Raw genomic sequence first — 23,537 nt, forward strand, 5'->3', positions numbered from 1 at the left:
TTGAACTTCCACTCCTGCCGGCACATGGGGCAGTGCTGCTGCACCTGCTGCACGTTGAGCCACTTGAGGATGCAGTGCATGTGGAAGCAGTGGGAGCACTGGCCCCAGACCAGCGGGCAGTCGTCTCCCGGGACCTTGCAGTCGGGGCAGCAGCCATTGAATGCCATCCGGCAGATGCCGCAGTTCTCATCGTTGGCCACCCAGAGCCAGTAATATTTTCTGCTCAAAGCATCAGACTGGGGAAGTATGGGATGACCATGAAACTTCCCATAATTTTACCCTGTTCTATGGGGTCATTCCTGCTCCTACATTTATCTCTTGCTCTGCCACTGACTACAGCTGCTTCTCAGGGGACCACCAAGATGGGGACCACACTCCATATGTGCATGGGAGACCCAGAAGAAGCTCGTGGCTCCTGGCTTCAGATCGGCTCAGCTCCAACCATTGCGGCCAAGTGAGGAGTGATCCGGTGGATGGAAGACCTCTCTCTATGTATATGTGTGTGTAACCCTGACTTTCAAATAAAGAAATAAATCTTTAAAAAAATATTCTAGCAGGCTTGCAACCAATAGAATAAAGAAAAAGTGACATCAACACAACTTCTAAGAAGTCATGGGAGGCCATGCACCTTCTACCTTATTTGCTGGATACTCACTCTTGGAGTTCAAAGTCCAACTACCCTGAGGCTTTCATGCTGCACAGCCCTAAGCACAGAGGGGAGTCATGTGTAGGCTCTCCAATGAACACTCCCAATAAGACACACGTTCTTGTCATTCCAGTGCAGGAACCAGATACACAAACCTCCAAACAATTCCAGCTCTAGCCACAGGAGTTATCCCAACCACTCACATCTTCTCAGCTAAGGCCCTAGACATCAGAAAGCACAGTCAAGCCTTGACACTGCCCTGTCTAAACTCCTGATCCACAGCATCCATGAGCATGGAGCACTTACTGCTGTTTTATGCAGCAATGGATAACCTTGGGCCACACCTCCCTTTGGACTGGGATGTGAGAAAAAACTATCTCACCAGAGCCAGTCTATGTCAGGATCTCTTTGCTACAGCAGCAGAGTTTATGCCCTAAAGCACACACTTCACTCTTAGTGCTGTGAAGCAGTTCATGCTACAGATGTACAATTCACTGAATCATTCCCACACGGCTGGATCTTTAGCTTGTTTGCAGTTGCTGTGAATAACCAACGATGCAACACTGAACCATGTCCTTGCATTGCATCTCTGGGCACACAAGCAAATGTCTCTCTGGGGGAGGATTCTCTCTGGAGAAGAGAAGTGGAATTACTGGGTCAGAGAGTACAGCTTATTTCTGGTTTTAAGAGAGCCCTGCAGAGTGGCTCTACCAGCTTATAGCCACCCTCCCCCTAGCACAGAACAACTGTCCCCACCTCACCAACACTCCAGACCGTCAATACTTAACTTTTCCCAGGCACTTTTCTCATGTTCCACCAGTAATATTTTCTGCTCGAAGCATCAGACTGGGGAAGTATGGGATGACCATGAAACTTCCCATAATTTTACCCTGTTCTATGGGGTCATTCCCGCTCCTACATTTATCTCTTGCTCTGCCACTGACTACAGCTGCTTCTCAGGGGACCACCAATATGGGGACCACACTCCTGGTCTCTCACTGCCTTGGCTGCAGGCTCAGGATGTGCCAGCCATGATGGGGACAAGGTGGGGTGGACCTCAGTATAACACATCCTCCCGGCCAGGGCTCTCCTCACCCAAACCCACTTGTGCTTGGTCCCACCTTTGTGCCAGTTTCACAAGAAGTAGGAAAGGTCATGGATTCAGTTCTGGGATACTCTCTCTCTCTCTCATTTTTTACTGTGATAACAGTCACACTTTAAAGGCTCTGGAGAAGGGCATAAAGCCCAGGCCAGGCTGCTCAGAACACTGTGGTAGCATTAAGCACGGCCATGATGTTGTACAACCATCTCCACCATCTGTCTCCAGAGCTCTCATCTCCCCAAACTAAAACCACAAACCCCTCAAACAGTAACTATCTCTCGCTCCCACACCCCAAGCACCCCCCTCTCCTTTCTGTCTCTCTGACTCTTAATATGCCAAATAAGGGAACCATACCATGTGTGTCCTTTTGTGATTGGCTTATTACTTAACATGTTCAGGCTGCATCTGTGTTGGAGCAGGTGTCAGCATTGCCTTCCTTTTGAAAGCTGAATAATAATCCATTGTATGGCTCAAGCACACCCTGGGTTGCTGCCACCTTTTGCAAATCAGGCTGTTATAAGCATGGGTGTATAAATATTTTTTTGAAATGCTGCTTTCCATCCTTTTAGGCATATACTCAGAAGTAGAACTGCTGGGCCACATGGTAATTCCAGGTGTAATCTTTTATTTTAAAGCACTGGGTCACCCTTCTGAGCTCCCAGTTCACTGCAAAACAAATTAGGTATCCTGCCCTTGGGATACCTTGCTCTTTTATCATGAACAAGCCAGACAGGATAAAGGATTATAAAGCAGGTCTTTCGTTAGGTCTGTACCCACCTTATCGATTGACAGTTGTTTCTTCCCCAAAACTGTACCTAAAAACCTGACTACTACCAGCCCCTTTGGGTTTTTCCTCCCTTGGAAGCCCCCCTCCATGCCTCTCTGGTTGGAGGTCTTTGATTTGAATAAATCTTGCTTTTAAATCTTAAAAAATAAAAAAAAGATTTTAAAAAAGCAGCACTAGAGTTTCTTTCCTTTTTTACTTTTATTTTTTAAAATATATTATTTGGGGCTGGTACTGTGGCACGGCGCATTGAGGCCCAGGCCAGCAGTGCCGGCATCCCACATGGATGCTGGTTCCAGTCCCGGTTACTCCTCTTCTGATCCAGCTCCCTGTTGGTGTGCCTGGGAAGGTAGCAGAGGATGGCCCAAGCCCTTGGCACTTGCACCCATGTGGTAGACCTGGAGGAGGCTCCTGGCTCCTGGCTTTGGATTGGCTTGGCTCCGGCTGTTGCAGCCATTTGGGGAGTGAGGCAGTGGATGGAAGACTTCTCTCTCTCTCTTTCTCACTGTCTCTAGCTCTCTGTAATTCTGTCTTTCAAATAAATAAAATAAATCTTAAAAAATAAATTAATTAATTAAATAAAATATATTATTTATTTTTTTGAAAGGCTAAGTTACAGAGAGAAGGATGTCTTCCATCCACTGGTTCACTCACCAAATGACCACAACAACCAGGCTGAAAACAGGAACTTCATCTGCATCCCCTACGTGGGTACAGGGGTCTACACACTTGGGCCATCTTCTGCTGCTTTCCCAAGCACATTAATAGGGAGCTGGATCAGAAGTGGAGCAGCTGGGATTTGAACCAGCACTCCTATGGGATGCTAGTGCTGCAGGTAATGGCTTAATCTGTTGTGCCACACTTGGGGGTCTGGGTTATCTTTTAAAGTTTCATTTTTGGGGCCAGCACTGTGGCGTAGTAGGCTAAGCTTCTACCTACAGTGTCAGCATCCCATATGGGCACTGGTTCATGTCCCGACTGCTCCTCTTTCAACCCAGCTCTCTGCTTATGGCCTGAGAAAGTAGTAGAAGATAGCCCAAGTGCTTGGGCCCCTGAAACCATGTGGGAGACCTGGAAGAAGCTCCGGCTCATGGCTCCTGACTTTAGATCAGCCCAGCTCCAGCCATTGTGGCCATCTGGGGAGTGAACCAGCAGATGGAAGACCTCTCTGTCTTTCTCTCTGTAATTCTACCTCTCAAATAAATACATAAAATATTTAAAATTTCTTTTATTTTCATTTCTTCAAAAGGCAGAGTAGCAGAGAGAGAGAGAGAGAGAGAGAGAGGCAGAGACACAGAAAGACAGCTCTTCCATCCGCTAGTTCACTCCCCAAATGACCGCAATAGCCAGGGCTGGGACAGGCCCACATGAATAGCCGGGAACTCCACTTTGGTCTCCCACATGGAGGGCAGGAGCCCAAGCACTTGGGCCATTTTCTGCTGCCTTCCCAGGCATATTAGCATTAGCAAGGAGCTGGATCAGAAGCAGGAGCAGCCGGGATGTGAATGGGTATTCTGATAGGGGACAGAAGCGGTGGTTTAATCTGCTGTACCATAGTACCAGCCCTCCAGGCAAAACTTTGTGAGGAACTGCCATGCTGTTTCCCACAGCAGCTGCATCTTTCTTTAAAAAAAAAAAAAATCATTTACTTATTAGAAAGTCAGAGTTAGAGAGAGAAAAGAGGCAAGGAGAAAGAGACAGGTCTTCCATCTGCTGGTTCACTCCCCAGATGGCCACAATGGCCAGAGCTGCGCCAATCCTCCAGGAGCCAGGAGCTTCCCCTGGGTCTCCCATGTGGGTTCAGAGGCCCAAGCACTTGGGCCATCCTCCATGCTTTCCCAGGCCATAGCAGAGCGCTGGATTGGAGGTGGAACAGCCAGAACTTGAACCAGTGCCCATATGGGATACTGGCACTGCAGGCAGTGGCCTAACCCGCTACACCATGGCGCCGGCCCCTGCACTTTTCAAAATAGCTGTCCAAGGGGGTGTTTCTGGCAGGTGGGGTGGATACAGTCCCTGTCATCTCACCACACAGAGGCCCTCGGTTGCACCTGTGCTTTGAGGATGAGACAACTGAGGCTTCATCCAAGAAACCATGGCCTTGAATAGAACCAGCCTTCTGCTTTTTGCCAACCAGGTGGCTACTGTCCTCACTTTAAGATCCCCACAGTGTCCCTGGAGAACCCCTCCCCACACGTGGTTCATGAGACCCAAGGCTTGGGGGAAGGGCATACAGCCCAGGCCAGGCTGCTCGGAGCACTGGCCCCTGCCCCAGCTGATGGGCATGCAGGACCAAGGAGACTCAGTGGTGGGCTTTTATGAAAGCTGAAAAACACTAACTTTTCCTCCTAGTTTGAAGGTAGCAACACAGGAGCCCAGAGCTAAGGGGCCTGGCGTGCCAATGTGAGGGGAGACCATGTCTGAGAATGAACCCAAATGAGGAACGCAGAGTTGGGAAGGAGGTGCCGGCCGACCTTCAGCCACCTCCACCTGAAGGCAGGGTACTTCCGACCTCCAGTCACACGAGCAAGCTCAGGACAGACGTGTGTCCTCCTGCTTTGCCGTCTCAGTCGAGCACCTTCTCTCCAGAGAGAGCGTCCGCAGGAACACAAGTGTCCTGGGCAAAGTGAACACACTGGATGACAGTAAGCCATGAAAATAAGCACACACCAAAAAAAGGAAAAAAGCACTTAAAACAAAACCAGGGGCTGGAGTTGTGGTGTGGTGGATTGAACTGCCACCTGGGACACTAGCATCCCATATGAGCAGAGGTTCGAGTCCCAGTCGCTCTATTTCCAATCCAGCTCCCTGGGAAAGCAGCAGAAACCTGCCCAGGTCTTAAGACCAGGATGGAGTTCCAGGCGCTTGCCTTCAGCTTGGCCCAGCCCTGGCCATTGTAGCTATTTGGGGAGCAAACCAACAGATGGAAGACCGGTTTTATTTAATCTTTTGTATTTATTTGAGAGGTAGAGTTACAGACAGAGAGAGGGAGAGACAGAGAGAAAGTTCTTCCATCTGCTGGTTCACTCCCAAATGGCCACAATGGCCGGAGCTGGGCCAACCTGAAGCCAGGAGCCAGAAAGTTCTTCTGGATCTCCCACGTGGGTGCAGGGACCCCAGCACTTGGACCATCTTCCACTGCTTTCCCAAGCCATTAGCAGAGAGCTGGATCGGAAGTGGACCATCTAGGACTTGAACCAGTGCCCATGTGGGATGCCGGCACTGCAGGCGGTGGCTTTACCTATTATACCATAGCGCCAGCCCTCAAAAATAAATCTTTAAGCAAAAACAAACAAACAAACAAACAAAAAAACAGCTTCTAAAAAAAAGAGAGAGAGAAGCCCTGAGCCTTGGCCTCATTACCCCCAAGTGCTTCCCCAGGGCTGCATCATTTGAAAGCTGTGAAAACCAAGGGCTTGGAACCTGGTTGAATGACTCCTTCATCAAGCTGGTAATTAAACAGGCACCTCAAAATGCAGATATTTGAATACACACACCAGGTATGTTTCTACCAAATTATGGCCCTAAACAACTTTAACAATTTTATTCACATGTAATTTATACACCATAAAATTCACACACTTTGAGTGTACAATTCAGGAATTTGTTTAAATTTTTATTTATTTTAATTTTATATGAAAGGCATAGAGAGAGAAACAGATCTTACATCTGCTGGTTCACTCCCCAGATGGCTACCATAGCCAGGGTTAGGCCAGGCCAAAACCCAGAAACTAACCCAGGTCTCCCACATGAACGGCAGAAGCCCAAGTACTTGATCCATCACCTGCTGCTTCCCAGGGTACACGCCAGCAGGAAGCAGGATCAGAAGCAGAGCTCAAACTCAAAATCAGGCACTCTGATGTGGAATGCAGACATTACAGTGTCTTAACCACGGCGCCAAAAGCTCACCCCAATTCAGTGATCCTTATACACCTTCCAAGTTATACAACCATCACCCCATCTAGAACATTCCATTATTCCATAAGATTCCTGGTGTAAATCAGCAGTCACCTCCCATTTCCTCTTCTGAGCACCAGGCGATGACTTATCTGCTTTCTGTATCTACAGATTTTCACTTCTGGCTATTTCATATAAATGGTGGTCTTTGTGTCAGCCTTTTTTGATTTAGCATACTGTTTTTGAGGTTTCTCTTTTTTGTAACATGTATCAATATCTTTTTTGTTGCAATACAAATGTGGTATATAGGGCTGGCATTGTGGTGCAGTGGGTTAAGCTGCAACCTGCAATGCTGGCATCCCATATGAGCAGCTAGCTCACATCCCAGCTGCTCCATTTCCGATCCAGCTCCCTGTTAACATGCCTGGGAAAGCACCAGAAGACAGCCCAAGTGTTTAGGCCCCTGCCACCCTTGTAGGAGACCCAGATGAAGTACCAAGCTCCTGGGTTCAGCCTGGTCCAGCCCCAGACATTACAGCCATTTTTGGAGTAATGATCCATAACAAATCTGTTAGAATGGATGGAACATCTCTTCCTCTCTTTGTCATTCCATCTCTATCTGTAACTCTGCCTCTAAATAAAGATATCTTTTTTAAACGTGTGGTACAGGTATCCAGGTTGCTGGATATTTGGGTTGCTTCCATAGGTCAATGACAGTGGGTAATACAGCTAGGAACATTCCTATGCAAGTCGTGGTTCAGACACCAACATTCCTTTAAGATTTATTTGTGGGGGCCTGTGCTGTGGCGTAGTGGGTAAAGCTGTCACCTGCAGTGCCAGCATCCCATATGGCATATGGGCACCGGTTCGAGTCCTGGCTGCTCCACTTCTGATCCAGCTCTCTGCTATGGCCTGGGAAAGCAGTAGAAGATGGTCCAAGTGCTTGGGCCCCTGCACCTGTGTGGGAGACCCAGAAGAAGCTCCTAGCTTCAGATCAGCACAGCTCCAGCCATTGCAGCCAACTGGGGAATAAACCAGCAGATGAAAGTGTGTGTGTGTGTGTGTGTGTGTGTGTGTGACTCTCCTCTCTTTGTAACTCTTTCAAATAAATAAATAAATCTTTTTAAAAAAAAATTTTTTAAATGATTTATTTATAGGGCCAGCACTATGGTATAGAGGGATAAGCCTCCACCTACAGTGCCGGCATCTCATATGGGTCCTGGTTCACATCCTGGCTGCTCCATTTCCCATCCAGCTCCCTGTTAATGTGCCTGAGAATGCAGTAGAAGATGCCCCAAGCATTTGGGCCCCTGTGCCCAGGCAGGAGACCCAGTAGAAGCTCCTGGCTCCTGGGTTTGGCTTGGTCCAGCCCTGGCCATTGTGGCCATTTGGGGAGTCAATCAGTGGATTGATGATATCTCTCTCTCTCTCTTCCTCCCTCCCTCTCTCTCCCTCTGTGTCTCCTGCCTTTCAAATAAGATTTATTTATTTATTTATTTATTTATTTATTTATTTATTTATTTATAAGGCAGAGTTACAGATAGAGAGAGGAAAAGACAGAGAGAGAGATCCTCATCCATTGGTTCTCTCCCTAGATAGCCACAATGTCCAGGGCTGAGGCAAGCTGAAGCCAGGAGCCAGGAGCCAGGGGTTTCCTTTCATATATTTTTGAAAGGCAGAGTTAGAGAGACAGAGAGGTCTTCCATCCATTGGTTCACTCCCCAAATGGCCACAACAGTCAGAGCTAAGCCAATCCGAAGCCAGGAGCTTATTCTGGGTCTCCTATATGGGTGCAGGGGCCCAGGGACTTGGGCCATCTTCCACTGTCTTCCCAGGCCATAGCAAAGAGCTAGATCAGAAGTGGAGCAGCTGGGACTCAAACCAGTGCCCATATGGGATGCTGGCACTGCAGACAGCGGCTTTACCTGCTATGCCACAGCACCAGCCCCAAGCCAGGGGTTTCTTCCAAGTCTCCCACATGGGTAGCAGGGTCCCAAACATTTGAGCCATCTTCTGCTGCTTTTCCCAGGCCATCAGCAGAGAACTGAATCAGAAGTGGAATAGCCAAGACACAAGTTCATGCTCATATGGGATGCTGGCATGGCAGGCAGTGGCCTCATGCGCTACACCATAATGCCAGCCCCACCAACATTCATTTCTGTTGGGCAGATTCTTAGGAACAGACTTGCTGGGTGGTATGGTACATTTCTAACTTTAAAGAATGTGCAAAACTGTTCTATTTCTAATGGTGGCAGTAGATTAGAACATGGGAGACACCACAAACTAGGAGTGAGACAGTGCAGGGAACACCAGCTTATTAAACCTGACTAACTCCCACATCAAGTCGCTACCTCCCAAAATAACCTAGAGAGCTGGAGGCACCAAAGTGACAGGGAGCTGTGGAGAAAGGACTCAGCTCTGCAGTACCACTCAAGTGCCAGTCTCCCAACTAGTTCAAGATGCACAGGTGTGTGCGCACACACACATAAACACACACACACACACACGATAGAATACTAGAGGAACCTTTTGGGGGGAAAATAGGCTAAGTATAAGGAAAACAGTGATGAATCAAATGCTGACACTTATTTTTCCAGGAGCAAAAGGACAATCATGGGGGCCAAGGCTGTGGCATGGCAGGTAAAGCTGCTGCCTGAGATGCCAAAATCCCATATGGGCACCGGTTTGAGTCCTGGATGCTCCACTTCCAACCTAGCTTGCTTGCTGCTAATGTGCCTAGGAGGGCAGCAGAGGATGGCCAAGGTCCTTAGGCCCCAGAGCACACATGGGAGACCTGCAAGAAACTCCAGGCTCCTGGCTGCAGCCTAACCCAGCCCCGGCTGTTGTGGCTATTTAAGGGGTGAACCAGCGGACAGAAGACCTCTCTCTCTGTCTCTCCCTCTTTCTCTGTAACTCTGACTTTTGAATAAATGAAATGAATCTTTAAAAAAAAAAAAAAAAGGTAATCACAATACACTACTAGATTCTGTACAGCCCCAATCATGGAAACACTGAAACTATATGGCTGTTTTCTTTATAATCCTTTTAGTCCCGCTGCATTATGTTTTAGTTTACGGCCTGAAATATTTCAGGCATACCAAAAATATTCAGAAAACCATTTCATTAACACCTGCCTTCTCACACTCAGTTTAGGAACCAACAATGCACATGGAGTTGAAAGGCCCCAGGTGTCTTCCCAACACTATTCCCATCTACTGCCTTAAGGAGGAGAATCCTTAGGCTACTTATTTCCACACCCCACACACACACCCCCAGATCAATTCTCAGTGCCCTGGCGGGCTGACCCCATGGATTGCAGCTCCTGGCCTCCTTTGCTTTGCCCACTAGTTGGACTGGTTAACTGAGACTCTAGGCAGTCAAAGACTCAAGAGCAGGAGGAGAAAGGCTGGGACATCTGTTGCTCCAGCTTCTCCGCTAAATGCTCCAGACCCTGCCTGCAACTCCTCTTCTACAGCTTCACGCTTGAGCCAAGTTCAGGTGACTGTCCTGCCACCCCCAAAGGCATCAGGTCTAGTAACATTCCCCAGCGTGGCCAACTCCAGGGGCCTCTCCTTTAAACTGCCCACCCCTCTAAATCACCTCCTTTCCAGCAAAACCCTGTTGAAAGAGCCATGTGCTTCTGGCCAGGGCTCTGCTACACTAACCTTGGCCCTACCAACCCTTGCTAGCCTTTGCACTTGCACTATATACACAGGTAACATTTGGCAACACACAGCAATTGTTTCCAAAGTCTTTAACTTTGGAGGGTATGTGCACACACTTCTCTGTAACTGTCTGCTAGAAGTTGATACATGTCACTTCAGTTAATCCATGTAACCATTCAAACTTTGCCTGCCCTGAGCATCCTTCTGACAGATTGAGGTTTCCTGTTTTTAGTTGTTACAAACAAGTGTTATCAACATTTTACATGTCTATTTTAAGTCTTATGAAAATTATTTTCATTTTTTTTATAGGCAGAAAAAGAGAGAGCTCCTAGCCACTTGTTCACTCCCCAAATGGCCACATTGGCCCGGGCTGGACTGGGACCAAAGCTGGGAGCCAGGAACTCAATCCAGGCCTCCCATGTGAGTGACAGGAACCCAGTTATTTGAGTCATCACCACTGCCCCCCAGGGTCTGCATCAGGAAGAAGTGGAAATTGGGACCAGAGCCAGATTCAAATCCACTCTAATATAGGATGCAGTGTCCCAAGTAGCTAGCTTCTCAACCACTGTTCAGTATATTTTTATAATAATTTCTTCAGTTTATACACTTATATCAACTTTTTTTTTTTTTTTTTTTTTTTTACAGGCAGAGTGGACAGTGAGAGAGAGAGAGAGAAAGGTCTTCCTTTGCCATTGGTTCACCCTCCAATGGCCGCCACGGCCGGCACGCTGCGGCCAGCGCACCGCACTGATCCAAAGCCAGGAGCCAGGTGCTTCTCCTGGTCTCCCATGGGGTGCAGGGCCCAAGCACTTGGGCCATCCTCCACTACACTCCCTGGCCACAGCAGAGAGCTGGCCTGGAAGAGGGGCAACCGGGACAGAATCCGGAGCCCTGACCGGGACTAGAACCCGGTGTGCCGGCGCCGCAAGGCGGAGGATTAGCCTATTGAGCCGCGGCGCCGGCTCACTTATATCAACTTTTTAAATTTGCACATAAGAGGTGGGCATTGTGGCACAGCGGGTTGAGCGGCCACTTGGGATGCCCACACTCCGTATTGGTTTGAGTCCCAGCTACTGCATTTCCAATCCAGCTTCCTGCCAATGCACATTCTGGGAGGCAGCAGACGATGGTTCAAGCATGTGGGCCCCTGCCACATACATAGGTAACCCCAACAGAGTTCCTGGCTCCTGAACTTGACCTGGCCCAGCCCTGGCTATCACAGGCATTTGGGCAGTGAACCAGTGAATGGAAGGTCTACGTGTGTGTGTGTGTGTGTGTGTATCACTTTTTCAAGTAGATGAAAATATATAAAAATTTTTTATTATAAATTAGGGCTAGCATTGTGGCACAGTGGATCAAGCTGTCTCCTGTAATCAAGGTGGCACCCTGTATTAGAAGGCCAGTCCCAGCAGTTCTGCTTCTAGTCCAGCTCCTTGTTAATGCTTCCAAAATGCAGTGGAAGACGGCCCAAGTGTTTGGATCCCTGCCAAACACATTTGAGACCTGGATAGAGTTCCAGGATGAAGCCTGGCCCAGACCTGGTCATTGTGGCCATTTGGGGAGTGAATCAGCAGATGGAAGATCTCTGTCTCTCCCTGTCACTCTGCCTTTCAAATAAATAATAAATAATAAATATTTTTAAAATGTATTTATTTGAAAGACATAGTAACAGAAAGACAGATCTTCCCTCTACCGATTAACTTCCCAAATGACTTCAACAGCCCAGGCTGGACCAGGTTGAAGCTAGGAGCTTTATCCAGGTCTCCCACAGGGGTCCAAGCACTTGGGCCACCGGAGCTGGATCAGAAGTGGAACAGCTGGGACTCAAACCAGAGTTCATATGGGATGCCAGCATTGTAGGCAGCAGCTTAATGCATTGGGCCACAATGCTAGCCCCAAATAAATAACTCTTTAAGAAAATAAATAGGCCGGCGCCGTGGCTCACTAGGCTAATCCTCCGCCTAGCGGCGCCGGCACACCGGGTTCTAGTCCCGGTCGGGGCGCCGGATTCTGTCCCGGTTGCCCCTCTTCCAGGCCAGCTCTCTGCTGTGGCCAGGGAGTGCAGTGGAGGATGGCCCAGGTGCTTGGGCCCTGCACCCCATGGGAGACCAGGAAAAGCACCTGGCTCCTGGCTCCTGCCATCGGATCAGCGCGGTGCACCGGCCGCAGCGCGCCGGCCACGGCGGCCATTGGAGGGTGAACCAACGGCAAAGGAAGACCTTTCTCTCTGTCTCTCTCTCTCACTGTCCACTCTGCCTGTCAAAAAAAAAAAAAAAAAATTGCAGACTGGCATGTAACATTCATACATATTTATGGAGTCAGTACAATAATTTCACAGACACGTACAATGGTTGATGATTAGATCAGGATGGCTTTTGAATTTTTGACTATGTGGATGGATATTTGTTACTTATCAAAATGTAGAATGGATTCCAGTAGGCTAAACCAAAGGGGGACGGGGAGCACTATTGTCAGCCCTGTGAGCTCGGCTGCCCCAGTGCCCTCCCCGAGTGTCTAATCACCACCCTCCTGGGCAGGAGACACAAACAAGCGAGTTTCACTGGAGGACTCCCAGGTCTCTGCCACCTGTCCTGTCCTCTGAGGCCCAGCTCTGTCCCAGTGGGAAGATGAGGTTAATGACTCAAGGTCCCAGCATGGCTGTGAAACATCTGGAGATGTTTCTTAACACAGGTGGCTGAGTCATAAGACCCAAAACTGGGCAGTCAAACCGCAGGAGTCACACTTGGCGCAGATTCCCAGACACACAGTGGGTTAAGCCACCGCCTCCAATCCCAGCACCACATATGAGCACCGGTTCGAGTCCCAGCAAGCCTCCACTTGTGACACTGGCATCCCAGCTGGCAGTTCAGGTCCCAGCTGCTCTACTTCCTATCCAGCTCCCTGCTAATATACCTGGGAAAGCAGCAGAAGATGGCTCAAGTACGTGGGTTCCTGCCACCATGTGGGAGATCCAGATGGAGTTCCAGACTCCCAGCTTCAGCCTGGACCAGCCCTGGCTGTTTGGCCATTTGGAGAGTGAAACAGTAGACAGATCTCTCCCTGTCTGTCTGTCTGTCTCTAACCCTGCTTTTCAAATAAGTGAATAAATCTCAAAATCTCATAGCATTTACAGACAAGGGTCTGGCCCAGGAACATCAGGGGTTGCCAGGACCACGACACTGACATGCCTCTCGGCAGTGCTACATGCTCCAGGGGTTGTGCGCATATAGCTCTCTTTCTAAGAAATCTCCTCCAAATAGCTTTGGGGATGCTGACTATAGTAGGACTCATCACCATAGAAACATGACCAGGGATGGGAAGTTGACTTCACCTACAATGTACCGATTGTGCATGGGTAAAGATTCTGAGTCATGCGCCAGAATGTGGGGGTGCATGCCTGACTGTCGGGCAGTTGGAGACAGGACACGAAACAGTGAAGGGGTGAGCTTCCGCAGTCAGGCTGCCCTGAGTTCAAATCCAGAGTTATGTAATCTCTCTGTGCCTCAGATTCCCCAGCTGTGAAGGGGTTAGGAGAGGAGCAGTATGCAACACAGCATGCATTTTTACAAAAATATGACACCATCAAAGAGAATGCAGAGGAATGACACTTGTCTTAGTGAGTCAGAGGCCAGGTAAGACATCTGTGACTGACACTGAAGTGTCTGGGTTTGATTACTGGCTCTGGCTCCTGACTTGTTTCCTGCTAATGCAGAGCTAGGAAAACACCGGTTACGCGTCAAGAGAGTGGGTACCTGCCATGTACATGGGAGACCTGGACTGAGCTCCCAGCTCCCAGCTTCAGTCCTGTTCATTGTGGCCATCTGGGGAGTGAACCAGCAGAAGTGAGCTTGCTTTATCTGCTTCTCATATAAATGATTTGGAAAAAAGAATGTATTGTGACCTAATGCGCAACTGTGAACCTGTTAACCAAGTGGGCAGCTAAGTGATGTCTAACAGATGCCATTGTGTTTTCCTTGAAAGTTTAAATTATCCCACAATGCCTCAGGGAGCTTGCTGTGGCTCCTCAGAGATACCTCAGCACACCATCTGGGAACCAGAGACATAGACAACCTCTAATAACCTCCAGAAGTGGCCTGGCCAGCATCCTTCTGTTTTTGTTTTGTTTTGTTTTAACATTTATTTATTTATTTGAAAGTCAGAGTTACACAGAGAGAGAGAGAGAGAGAAAGGTCTTCTATCCGATGGTTCACTCCCCAATTGGCCACAAAAGCCAGAGCTGTGCTGATCTGAAGTCAGAAACCCAGAGCTGCTTCTAGGTCTCCCACAGAGGTGCAGGGGCCCAAGGTCTTGAGCCATCTTCTGCTGCTTTCCCAGGTCACAGCAGAGAGCTGGATTGGAAGTGGAGCAGCCAGGTCTCAAACTGGTGCCCATATGGGATGCCGGCACTTCAGGCCAGGGCATTAATCTGCTACAGCGTCGACCCCTCCTTCTGTTTTTTCTACCAATATTTTCATTTTTCTTCATGGGGTTACTCCTCCACCACTCATTTTTTTCCTTTTTTTAGATTGATTTGAAAGGTAGAATGAAACAGAGGGAGAAGGAGAGATTCATCTTCCATCTGCTGGTTCACTCTCCAAATGCCCAAAACAGCCAGGGCTGGGCCAGCTGAAACCAGGAGCCAGGAAATCAATCCAGGTCTCCCATGTGAGTGGCAGAAACCCAAGTATTTGGGCCATTACCCACTTCCTTGCAAGCAGAAAGTTGGAATGGAAGCAAGGAGGAGCTGAGACCAAAAACATGCACTCTGATATGGGATGCAGGTGCCCCTAGCAGCGTCTTAACTCACTGCACCACAATGCCTGCTCTTATTTCATATAGCACAAGTGGCCCTGATCTCACTCCTGGAACAGACTTATGGCCAAAGCCTGGCCAATCAGGGCCAAGGGATTGTTTAAGTCAGGGATAATCACACGACCCAAGCTGAACCAATAGTCCCAGGACTCTTGCTGGAACTACAGGGAGAGGGGAGAACAAGACGTTTGCTAGGCTGGTGGATGTCAACCAGAGGCTGCCAGTGACTATCTATGCCACAGCATGAGAGAGAGGAGCTGAGAATGAAGCTGACACAGAGCAGACAGACATCTTCTGATCCCTTGGGTCCAGCCTTGCTGAAGCTGTTTATCACTGGACTTTTCAGTGTCCAAGCCACCTTGTTGGCTTGAAATCAGTTGAACTGGGTTTCTGTCATGTGCAGCTAAGAGTCTGGATCATTGTTGTTGTTTTTTTTTAATTTTTATTTATTTTTTATTTATTTTTTTGACAGGCAGAGTGGACAGTGAGAGAGAGAGAGAGAAAGGTCTTCCCTTTTGCCATTGGTTCACCCTCCAATGGCTGCCGTGGCCGGCGCACTGCGCCGATCCGAAGCCAGGAGCCAGATGCTTCTCCTGGTCTCCCATGGGGTGCAGGGCCCAAGCACTTGGGCCATCCTCCACTGCACTCCCTGGCCACAGCAGAGAGCTGGCCTGAAAGAGGGGCAACCGGGACAGAATCCGGCGCCCCGAACGGGACTAGAACCCGGTGTGCTGGCGCCGCAAGGCGGAGGATTAGCCTAGTGAGCCGCGGCGCCGGCCGAGTCTGGATCATTGTGTGATGGCACAGTACAAAGCAGGCACAGAAGCTTTCTTCTGGAGCTAAAGGGCTCCGGACATTTTCTGAGCCCACTGTATTCGGAACCCCAAAAGTATCTGAACCCAAAAGGTCTAGGTTCAAATTCTGGCTCCGTGACTTATACATCACTTACTATCTCTAGACAATAGCAGAACCCAGGAATCCTGACTTTCTGTCCAGTGATGCTTCCAAATGACCCCGACTAAATAAAGAGCCAACAAGGTGACACATGATGGAAGAGGAAAAAAAAACAGCCAAGGGGCGGACACTGTGGCACAGCAGGTTAATCTGCTGTCACTTGGGATATCAGCAATTTCATATCTGAGGTAGGTCTGAGTCCTACCTGCTCTGCTTCTGATCTTTCCATGCTAATGTACCTGGGAAGACAGCAGATGATGGCTCAAGTACTTGGGTCCCTGCCACCTATGTAGAAAATCTGGAAGAATTTCCAAGCTCCTGGCTTCAACCTAGCCCAACCTGGCTGTTGCAGGCATTTGGGGGGATTAACCAGTAGATGGAAGAGCTCTCTGTTTCTCTGTCTCTGTCACTGTGCCTTACAGATAAATAAATTTTTAAAAAATTAATAAAATTTAATAAAATAAAAAAAAATTTAAAAGGCAGTAAAAGAACACCCAGGGCACAGACCTACCTTGGGTAGGGATTAAGAGCAGAGACTGCAATCAACAGCCTGGGTTCAACTCCTGGCTCCAGGATCTGGCATTGTGGCATAGTGGGTAAAGTTGCCACCTGGGAGGGAAGCTGACATCCCATACGGACTCCTGGCTACTCCATTTCCAATCCAGTCCCCTGTAAATGCTCCTGGGAAAGCAGCAGAAGATGGCCCAAGTGGTTGGGTCCCTGTACCTCCATGGGAGTCTCAGAGGAAGCTCCTGGCTCTTGGCTCCTAGCTTCAGACCAGCCCAGCTCTGGCCACTGCAACCATCTGGGGAGTGAAGCAGTGAATGAAGATCTCTCTCCCTTTCTCTCTATAACTCTGCCTTTCAAGTAAATAGATAAACCTTAACAAAAAAAGAAAAAAAAAATCTCCTGGCTCCAGCACTTATCTGCACGTGACCTTGAGTAACACACTTAACCTCTGTAAAATGGGGATCCAAAGGTTCTAATGAAATCATGCGGATCTGCTGGCTCTTAGGCCGCCTCCACGGTGTCTGCCCTACACACAGCAGCCAGAGGATGCCCATTTAATTCACAGGGAAAGTCAGAATATTTTTTTTTTTGACAACTCTTTTTTTTTTATTTAGTAAATATAAATTTCCAAAGTACAGTTTATGGATTACATTGGCTTCCCCCCCATAATTTCCCTCCCACTGGCACCCCTCCCATCTCCCGCTCCCTCTCCCATTCCATTCACATCAAGATTCATTTTTAATTATCTTTATATACAGAAGATCGATTCAGTATATATTAAGTAAAGATTTCATCAGTTTGCACCCACACAGAAACACAAAGTGTAAAAACACTGTTTCAGTACTAGTTATAGCATTACTTCACGTTGGACAACATATTAAGGACAGATCCCACATGAGAAGTAAGTACACAGTGACTCCTGTTGTTGACTTAACAATTTGACACTCTTGTTTATGGTGTCCGTAATCTCCCTAGGCTCTAGTCATGAGTTGCCAAGGCTATGGAAGCCTTTTGGGTTCTCCGACTTAGATCTTATTCCGGCAGGGTCATAGTCAAAGTTGAAGTTCTCTCCTCCTTTCAGAGAAAGGTACCTCCTCCTTTGATGGCCCAATTCTTTCCACTGGGATCTCACTCGCAGAGATCTTTCATTTAGGTTTTTTTTTTTTTTTTTCCCCAGAGTGTCTTGGCTTTCCATGCCTAAAATACTCTCATTGGCTCTTCAGCCAGATCCAAATGCCTTAAGGGCTGATTCTGAGGCCAGAGTGCTATTTAGGACATCTGCCATTCTATGAGTCTGCTGTGTATCCCGCTTCCCATGTTGGATCGTTCTCTCCCTTTTTGATTCTATCAGTCAGTATTAGCAGACACTAGTCTTGTTTGTGTGATCCCTTTGACTCTTAGACCTATCAGTGTGATCAACTGTGAACTGAAGTTGATCACTTGGACTAGTGAGATGGCATTGGTACATGCCACCTTGATGGGATTGTATTGGAATCCCCTGGCACGTTTCTAACTCCAGAAAGTCAGAATCTTTACCATGGCCACCAAAGCCCCTGCATCCATCTGAGGTCAGGCTTGGGGAAAGCTGCTCTGGACCCCCTTCATCCTAGGTTGGGAGGGACAGGCAGGTTTCCAGCGAGGTAAATCACAAAATACTCACTAAATCACCTGCTACGGTGTCTGTAAAGTGACCTTCCACGGTCACACCACAGGCCAGAGGGCAAAGCACAAGCTGGTCTCAGGCTGATGCTCCATTTACCAGCCTGACCAAAACCACAGCCACTCAACAACGAAGTCTTCATGGAGTCCCAATGGACTCCAGCAAGTCTCTGACAGATACCAATCACAGTCCAAAGAAAAGTGATCCTTTCCTCTAGAAAGTTCCAGAGATTATGCTGAGGTTTTTTTGTTTGTTTTTGACAGAGTGGACAGTGAGAGAGAGAGACAGAGAGAAAGGTCTTCCTTTTCCATCGGTTCACCCCCCCAATGGCCACTGCAGCCAGCGCACCGCGCTGATCCAAAGCCAGGAGCCAAGTGCCTCTCCCGGTCTCCCATGCGGGTGCAGGGCCCAAGTACCTGGGCCATCCTCCACTGCACTCCCAGGCCACAGCAGAGAGCTGGACTGGAAGAGGAGTGACCAGGACAGAATCCAGTGCCCCGACTGGGACTAGAACCTGGTGTGCCGGTGCCATAGGTGGAGGATTAGCCTAGTGAGTCGCATTTGTTTGTGTGTTTGTTTTGGCAGAGAAGGAACTGGAATTCCAAGGACCCTCCAGATCCTTCAGGCTCTGAGAATTATGTTTCTGCTCTCCCTCATTTATAAAAGGGAAGGATGAGGAGGGCACCTGGTACAGCAGTTCACGCCGGCATCCCACATCAGTCTGGCTCCAGTGCCAGCTCTGCTTCCCATCCAGCTTCCTGCTAATGCACACCCTGAGGGATAGTACAGGACGGCTCAAGTACTTGAGTCCCTGTTATCCAGATGGAGTTCCAGCCTCCTAGGTTTGGCCTGGCCCAGCCCTGGCTGTTGCAGGCATTTGAGGAGTGACCCAGCAGATGGAAGATTCTTTCTTTCTTTCTCTCTCTCTCTCTCTCTCTTCCTTTCTCTCTTTCCGCTCTTTCAAATCAAATGAAAATAAACTTTCGAAAAATCTCTTTCAAATAAATGTAAAATTAACAAAAAATGTTTTCAAAAATTTTAAAAGGGGGTGGGGGGTGGCTGAAGTACAGGTAAAACCCAGAGACAAGGGGCCGGCACTGTGGTGCAGTGGCTTAAAGCCCCAGCCTGCAGCGCTGCCAACCCATATGGGCACTGGTTCATGTCCCAGCTGCTCCTCTTCCAATTCAGCTCTCTGCTATGGCCTGGGAAAGCAGAAGATGGCCCAGGTCCTTGGGCCCCTGCACCCGTGTGGGTGACGTGGAAGAAGCTCCTGGCTCCGGATCAGCTCAGATCTGGCCATTGCAGTCATTTGGGGAGTGAACCAGCAGAATGGAAAACCTATCTCTCTCTCTGGCTCTGTCTCTCTCTGTAACTCTGTCTTTCAAAGAAATAAAATAATTCTTAAAAAAAAAAAAAAATAGAGAGAGACATTATACATCACCCCAAAATCAGAGACACACAAACAGGAATCCCAGATTCTAAGGCAGATGTGGTAAAATTAAGATAGATGGGGATTTTCCAGCGGAAATAAAAGTCCTTTGTGTTAACATTTCCAGTTCCAGTCTGCCCACCTGCCTGCCAGCTGTCACCTCCTTGTTCCCAAGAAGTGCCTCCTATCTGAAACTGCGCAACATGAGCAGAGCACACACCCTCTTTATTATATGCATATTGTCAGAGACTCATGCCTTGAGTTCGGAGCTCTCACACGCAAGAAGACAGCCAGGGACATCCCAGCGTTTAGGAAACTAGGTTCTAATCCCAGGATCACCACTGAATAGCTGTGTGAACTCAGCACATCTGAGCTTCGGTATCCTCGTTTGTGAACTGAAGATGAAGACGGTGTTTTTGCCCCAGAGGCCACTTGGGTTTGAGTCGATCCTCTGCCCCGACAGTTGACTACCAAAGCCTGCAGCCAACAGGGTCTCACCTCCCTGAAGCAGGGTCCGGTCCATCCCGTCTCAAAAGAACTGAGCGAGCAACAGTGGTTTTCACTCGGCCAGCCCGTCTATAACCCTTGCTATGCACCAGGGGACAACATCCAGACTTATTTCCAAGTTCCTCTGCCCAACACACCTGGGCATCTGGGACACCGAGCAGGAACACAACAAACCAAACATCTCTGCGGCCTCTGCTTGCCAAGACTTGCTATCTAATTATTGCTAACTGCATTAATCGCATAGCTGTGAACCGGCAAGTGCCTCCACCTCCTCCTCCCAGTCTTTAGCAGGGCAAGGGGAAAGAATTACGCCCAACAGAAGCTCCACACAGCAACTTCCATGGGTCCTGGGTCTTCTCCACAGGGGTGGAGCCAAAAGGGTCCCCTGGGACCTGGGTCGCACTCCCACCCCCCCCCAGCCCTGGACCTAAAGGAGGGGGCTCCAACCTATGCCCTCTGGACAAGCCAAGAAAAGGATGAGAGCCCTAAGCTCCCCCCTCCCCGCTGCTCAGTCTCCCCAGTGCCGCTGTGTCTTCTTGGGACCTGTAACCTGGTGTCCACCTCGGGCAGCTCGCCTCTCCTGCTCTGAACGCGGCAGAGGCGTTACAAGGCCAGGAAATGTCACTGCTCCAGCTGAGGACGGGAGGCGTGGGCTGAAGGTGAGCACAGCGATTTCAGGCAAGCAGAGCCCACAGACCGCTGGCCCCGTCTCAAGCCACCGGAGTAGGTAGCTTGAGGCCTCTCCGAGCCTCCGGCCAGGACCCGGTCATTCTCTGTAAGGACTACTCTGACGTCAGCCCTCACCCCCATTCCGTGTAAAGCTCTGGGCCAGAAGGGGAGGGCCGGGAGCAGCCTCCATCACCCAGGGAAGCTTCTCAACTGTCAGAACTGACGGACGTCAACCTCAACGCCAGGCCCGGCCCGCAGCACCCCAGAGCCCCCAGAGGCGAGGAAGCGGGGTCCCCCAGGGGTGCCCGAGCGGCGAGCAAAGCCGGGCGGGAGCTTCAAGGAGAACGGCTCCGAAGCACAACTCCCAAACGGGGCAGCGGGAGGGCAGAGCTGCACCGCCAGCGGAGAGGCAGGCTTGGGGGAAGGGGAGCGTAAGGAGACCCCCGCCCTGCAGAGCCCAGCACCCCCAGGGCCCCTCAGGCTGCCTCCACTCAGGCCCGCAAGCAACGCGCCCTCGGAGACCACCGACCAACTTTCTGCAGCGCGGAAGGCGCGCGGAGCACGGAGCGGGTGAGAGGGCGGGCGCAGGGGGGCTCTGGGCGGGCGCCCCACGTGGATGAAGAAGTGAAGCGTGGCGGGTGGGAGGCGACCGGTCCACGCCGACCACCAGTCCTCAGGGCCTGGCCTGGGGCAGCCCCTGGGCCCTGGGGTTCCCACGCCCCGGGTGGGGGGGAGCTGGAAGAACCAGGCTCTGCCCCGCGAGACCAGGTAGCCCGGCCCTACCTGCAATTCCTGAAATTCTCCCTCCAGCTCGTGCCACTCGGACTCGCAGCGCTCCAGCTGCCCGGACATGGCGCAGTGGTGCAACGCGGCGGCGGCTGCGGCGGCGGCGGCTGCTCCCGCAGCGTGGCCCGGCCGGCCACCGGCACCTCACGCCCGCGCGCCCGCGGGCCGCCTTCTGAGGCACCAGCTGTTCCTGCGCAGCCGAAGCCACGCGCGCAGCGCCGTCACGGGGCTCCGCCCCGCCCCGCCCTCGCGCACGCCCCGCCCCACGCCCGAGAGGCGGGGCCGCGCGTGCGCAGTCGTCTCCGCGCGCCGTCGGCCCCCCATGGGGGCACGGTACGGGTTTTGTAGGTCTGAGCTGTGTCGGTCGCTGCCCACCCTGGAGATGACTTCCGCCCCTGCAGCATCTGCGCCTTCCACGAGCTCCCCAGCAGCATTTGCAGAGCTTGTTTGTTCGGGGTTGTGGCTTGGGGGCATTTACGCGGTGAGAGGGAGAAGACAGGAGATTTGGGGGACCCAGCCTCTCACCTCGCCTGACTGGAGCCAAAGCCAGGGGCCTGGAATGCTGGCGCTGACCCTGACGGTCCCGCAAGGTCGGGGCCCGGAGGGGACGTTCAGGCAGGGCCCTGACTCCTCACGCCGCCCTTATTACTACTGCAGCGAATGCATCCTGGTGTCACTCGGCCTCGGAGCTCAGGGATCCCAGGGCCTGCCCCCCAGCCCGGCCTTCCAGCCTCTAAATCCACACATGCCGGCCTCTCTCTCGTCCCGCAAGCCTCGGCTCAGGTGTATCAGCCTGTGTCCCACCTCAGAGCACCTGGGTTCCTGCTGCCCACGTGGGAGAGCTGCATCGGGCTCCGGGCTCCCAGCTTTGGCCCCAACCTAGCCAGGGCTGTCTCACAGGTATTTAGGGGAGTGAACCAGCGGATGGAAGATTTCTTTCTGTCTCCCAATTAAATTAAATTACAAAAACCCTCTGGCTCCTAAACCAGAGCCCTATTAATGAATAAATCAGAGGTTCCCAAAGCTCAGTGGTGGGTTGTGTGTACAGCAATCAAATTCAGAAACGCTTTATTGCAAGTAAGTGTCAGAGCCTGGGCGTGGAAACACTCAAGTGTATGAAGTTGGTTTCCACCTCCAGATAAGTCGTTTTCAGGGTCTAACGCTGGAGTCAAAAACTGAAAGGGGAAGTCACTTATTTTAAATATTTATTGGGGGCCCACGCCGCGGCTCACTCGGCTAATCCTCCACCTGCGGTGCCGGCACACTGGGTTCTAGTCCCGGTCGGGGTGCCAGATTTTGTCCCAGTTGCCCCTCTTCCAGGCCAGCTCTCTGCTGTGGCCAGGGAGTGCAGTGGAGGATGGCCCAGGTGCTTGGGCCCTGCACCCCATGGGAGACCAGGAAAAGCACCTGGCTCCTGGCTCCTGCCATTGGATCAGCGTGGTGCACCGGCAGCGGCGGCCATTGGAGGGTGAACCAATGGCAAAGGAAGACCTTTCTCTCTGTCTCTCTCACTGTCCACTCTGCCTGTCAAAAAAAAAAAAAAAAAAAAAAAAAAAAAAAAAAAACACCAAAAAAAAAAAACCCACGCTTTATTGCGAGTAAGTGTCAGAGCCTGGAGGTGGAAACACTCAAGTGTATGAAGTTGGTTTCCACCTCCAGATAAGTCGTTTTCAGGGTGTAACACTGGAGTCAAAAACTGAAAGGGGAAGACTCTTATTTAAAATATTTATTGGGGAAAAAATGCTTACTGAGGGAGCCATTTGATGTAGTGGTTAAGACACGGCGAGGGGTTGACTGATGCTGCGGCTCACTTGCCTAATCCTCCACCTGTGGCGTTGGCACCCGAGGTTCTACCCCCGGTTGGGGCGCTGGATTCTGTCCCTGCTGCCCCTCTTCCAGGCCAGCTCTGCTGTGGCCTGGGAGTGCAGTGGAGGATGGCCCAAGTGCTTGGGCCCTGCACCCCATGGGAGACCAGGAGGAAGCACCTGGCTCCTGGCTTCGGATCCGCGCAGCGCACGGGCCGTAGCTACCTTATCAGAGTGGTGGTTAGAGTCCCAGTCTGTTAACTGATGTCATTTCTTCAAAATATTGTTTCACTTATATTCACCACCCCCCT

The 23,537-nt window shown here is 50.4% G+C and overlaps 1 protein-coding gene across 2 annotated transcripts in view; it reads right to left on the reverse strand.

Annotated features, from left to right (window-relative positions):
• TMEM120B (transmembrane protein 120B) overlaps nucleotides 1-21,633 on the reverse strand; it is a 62,159-nt gene extending 40,526 nt beyond the window's left edge. The window contains exon 1 of one of the 2 annotated variants that reach the window (XM_051837794.2): nucleotides 21,419-21,633. In XM_051837794.2, the coding sequence (XP_051693754.1) occupies nucleotides 21,419-21,487 (69 nt within the window). In that variant the 5' untranslated portion in view covers nucleotides 21,488-21,633. The remainder of the gene's footprint in view (nucleotides 1-21,418) is intronic. The other variant, XM_051837793.2, reaches the window with a different exon arrangement.
• Between the last annotated feature and the right edge of the window lie 1,904 nt (nucleotides 21,634-23,537).

This window comes from Oryctolagus cuniculus, chromosome 21 (assembly GCF_964237555.1).
Source record: "Oryctolagus cuniculus chromosome 21, mOryCun1.1, whole genome shotgun sequence".
Lineage (NCBI taxonomy): Eukaryota > Metazoa > Chordata > Mammalia > Lagomorpha > Leporidae > Oryctolagus > Oryctolagus cuniculus.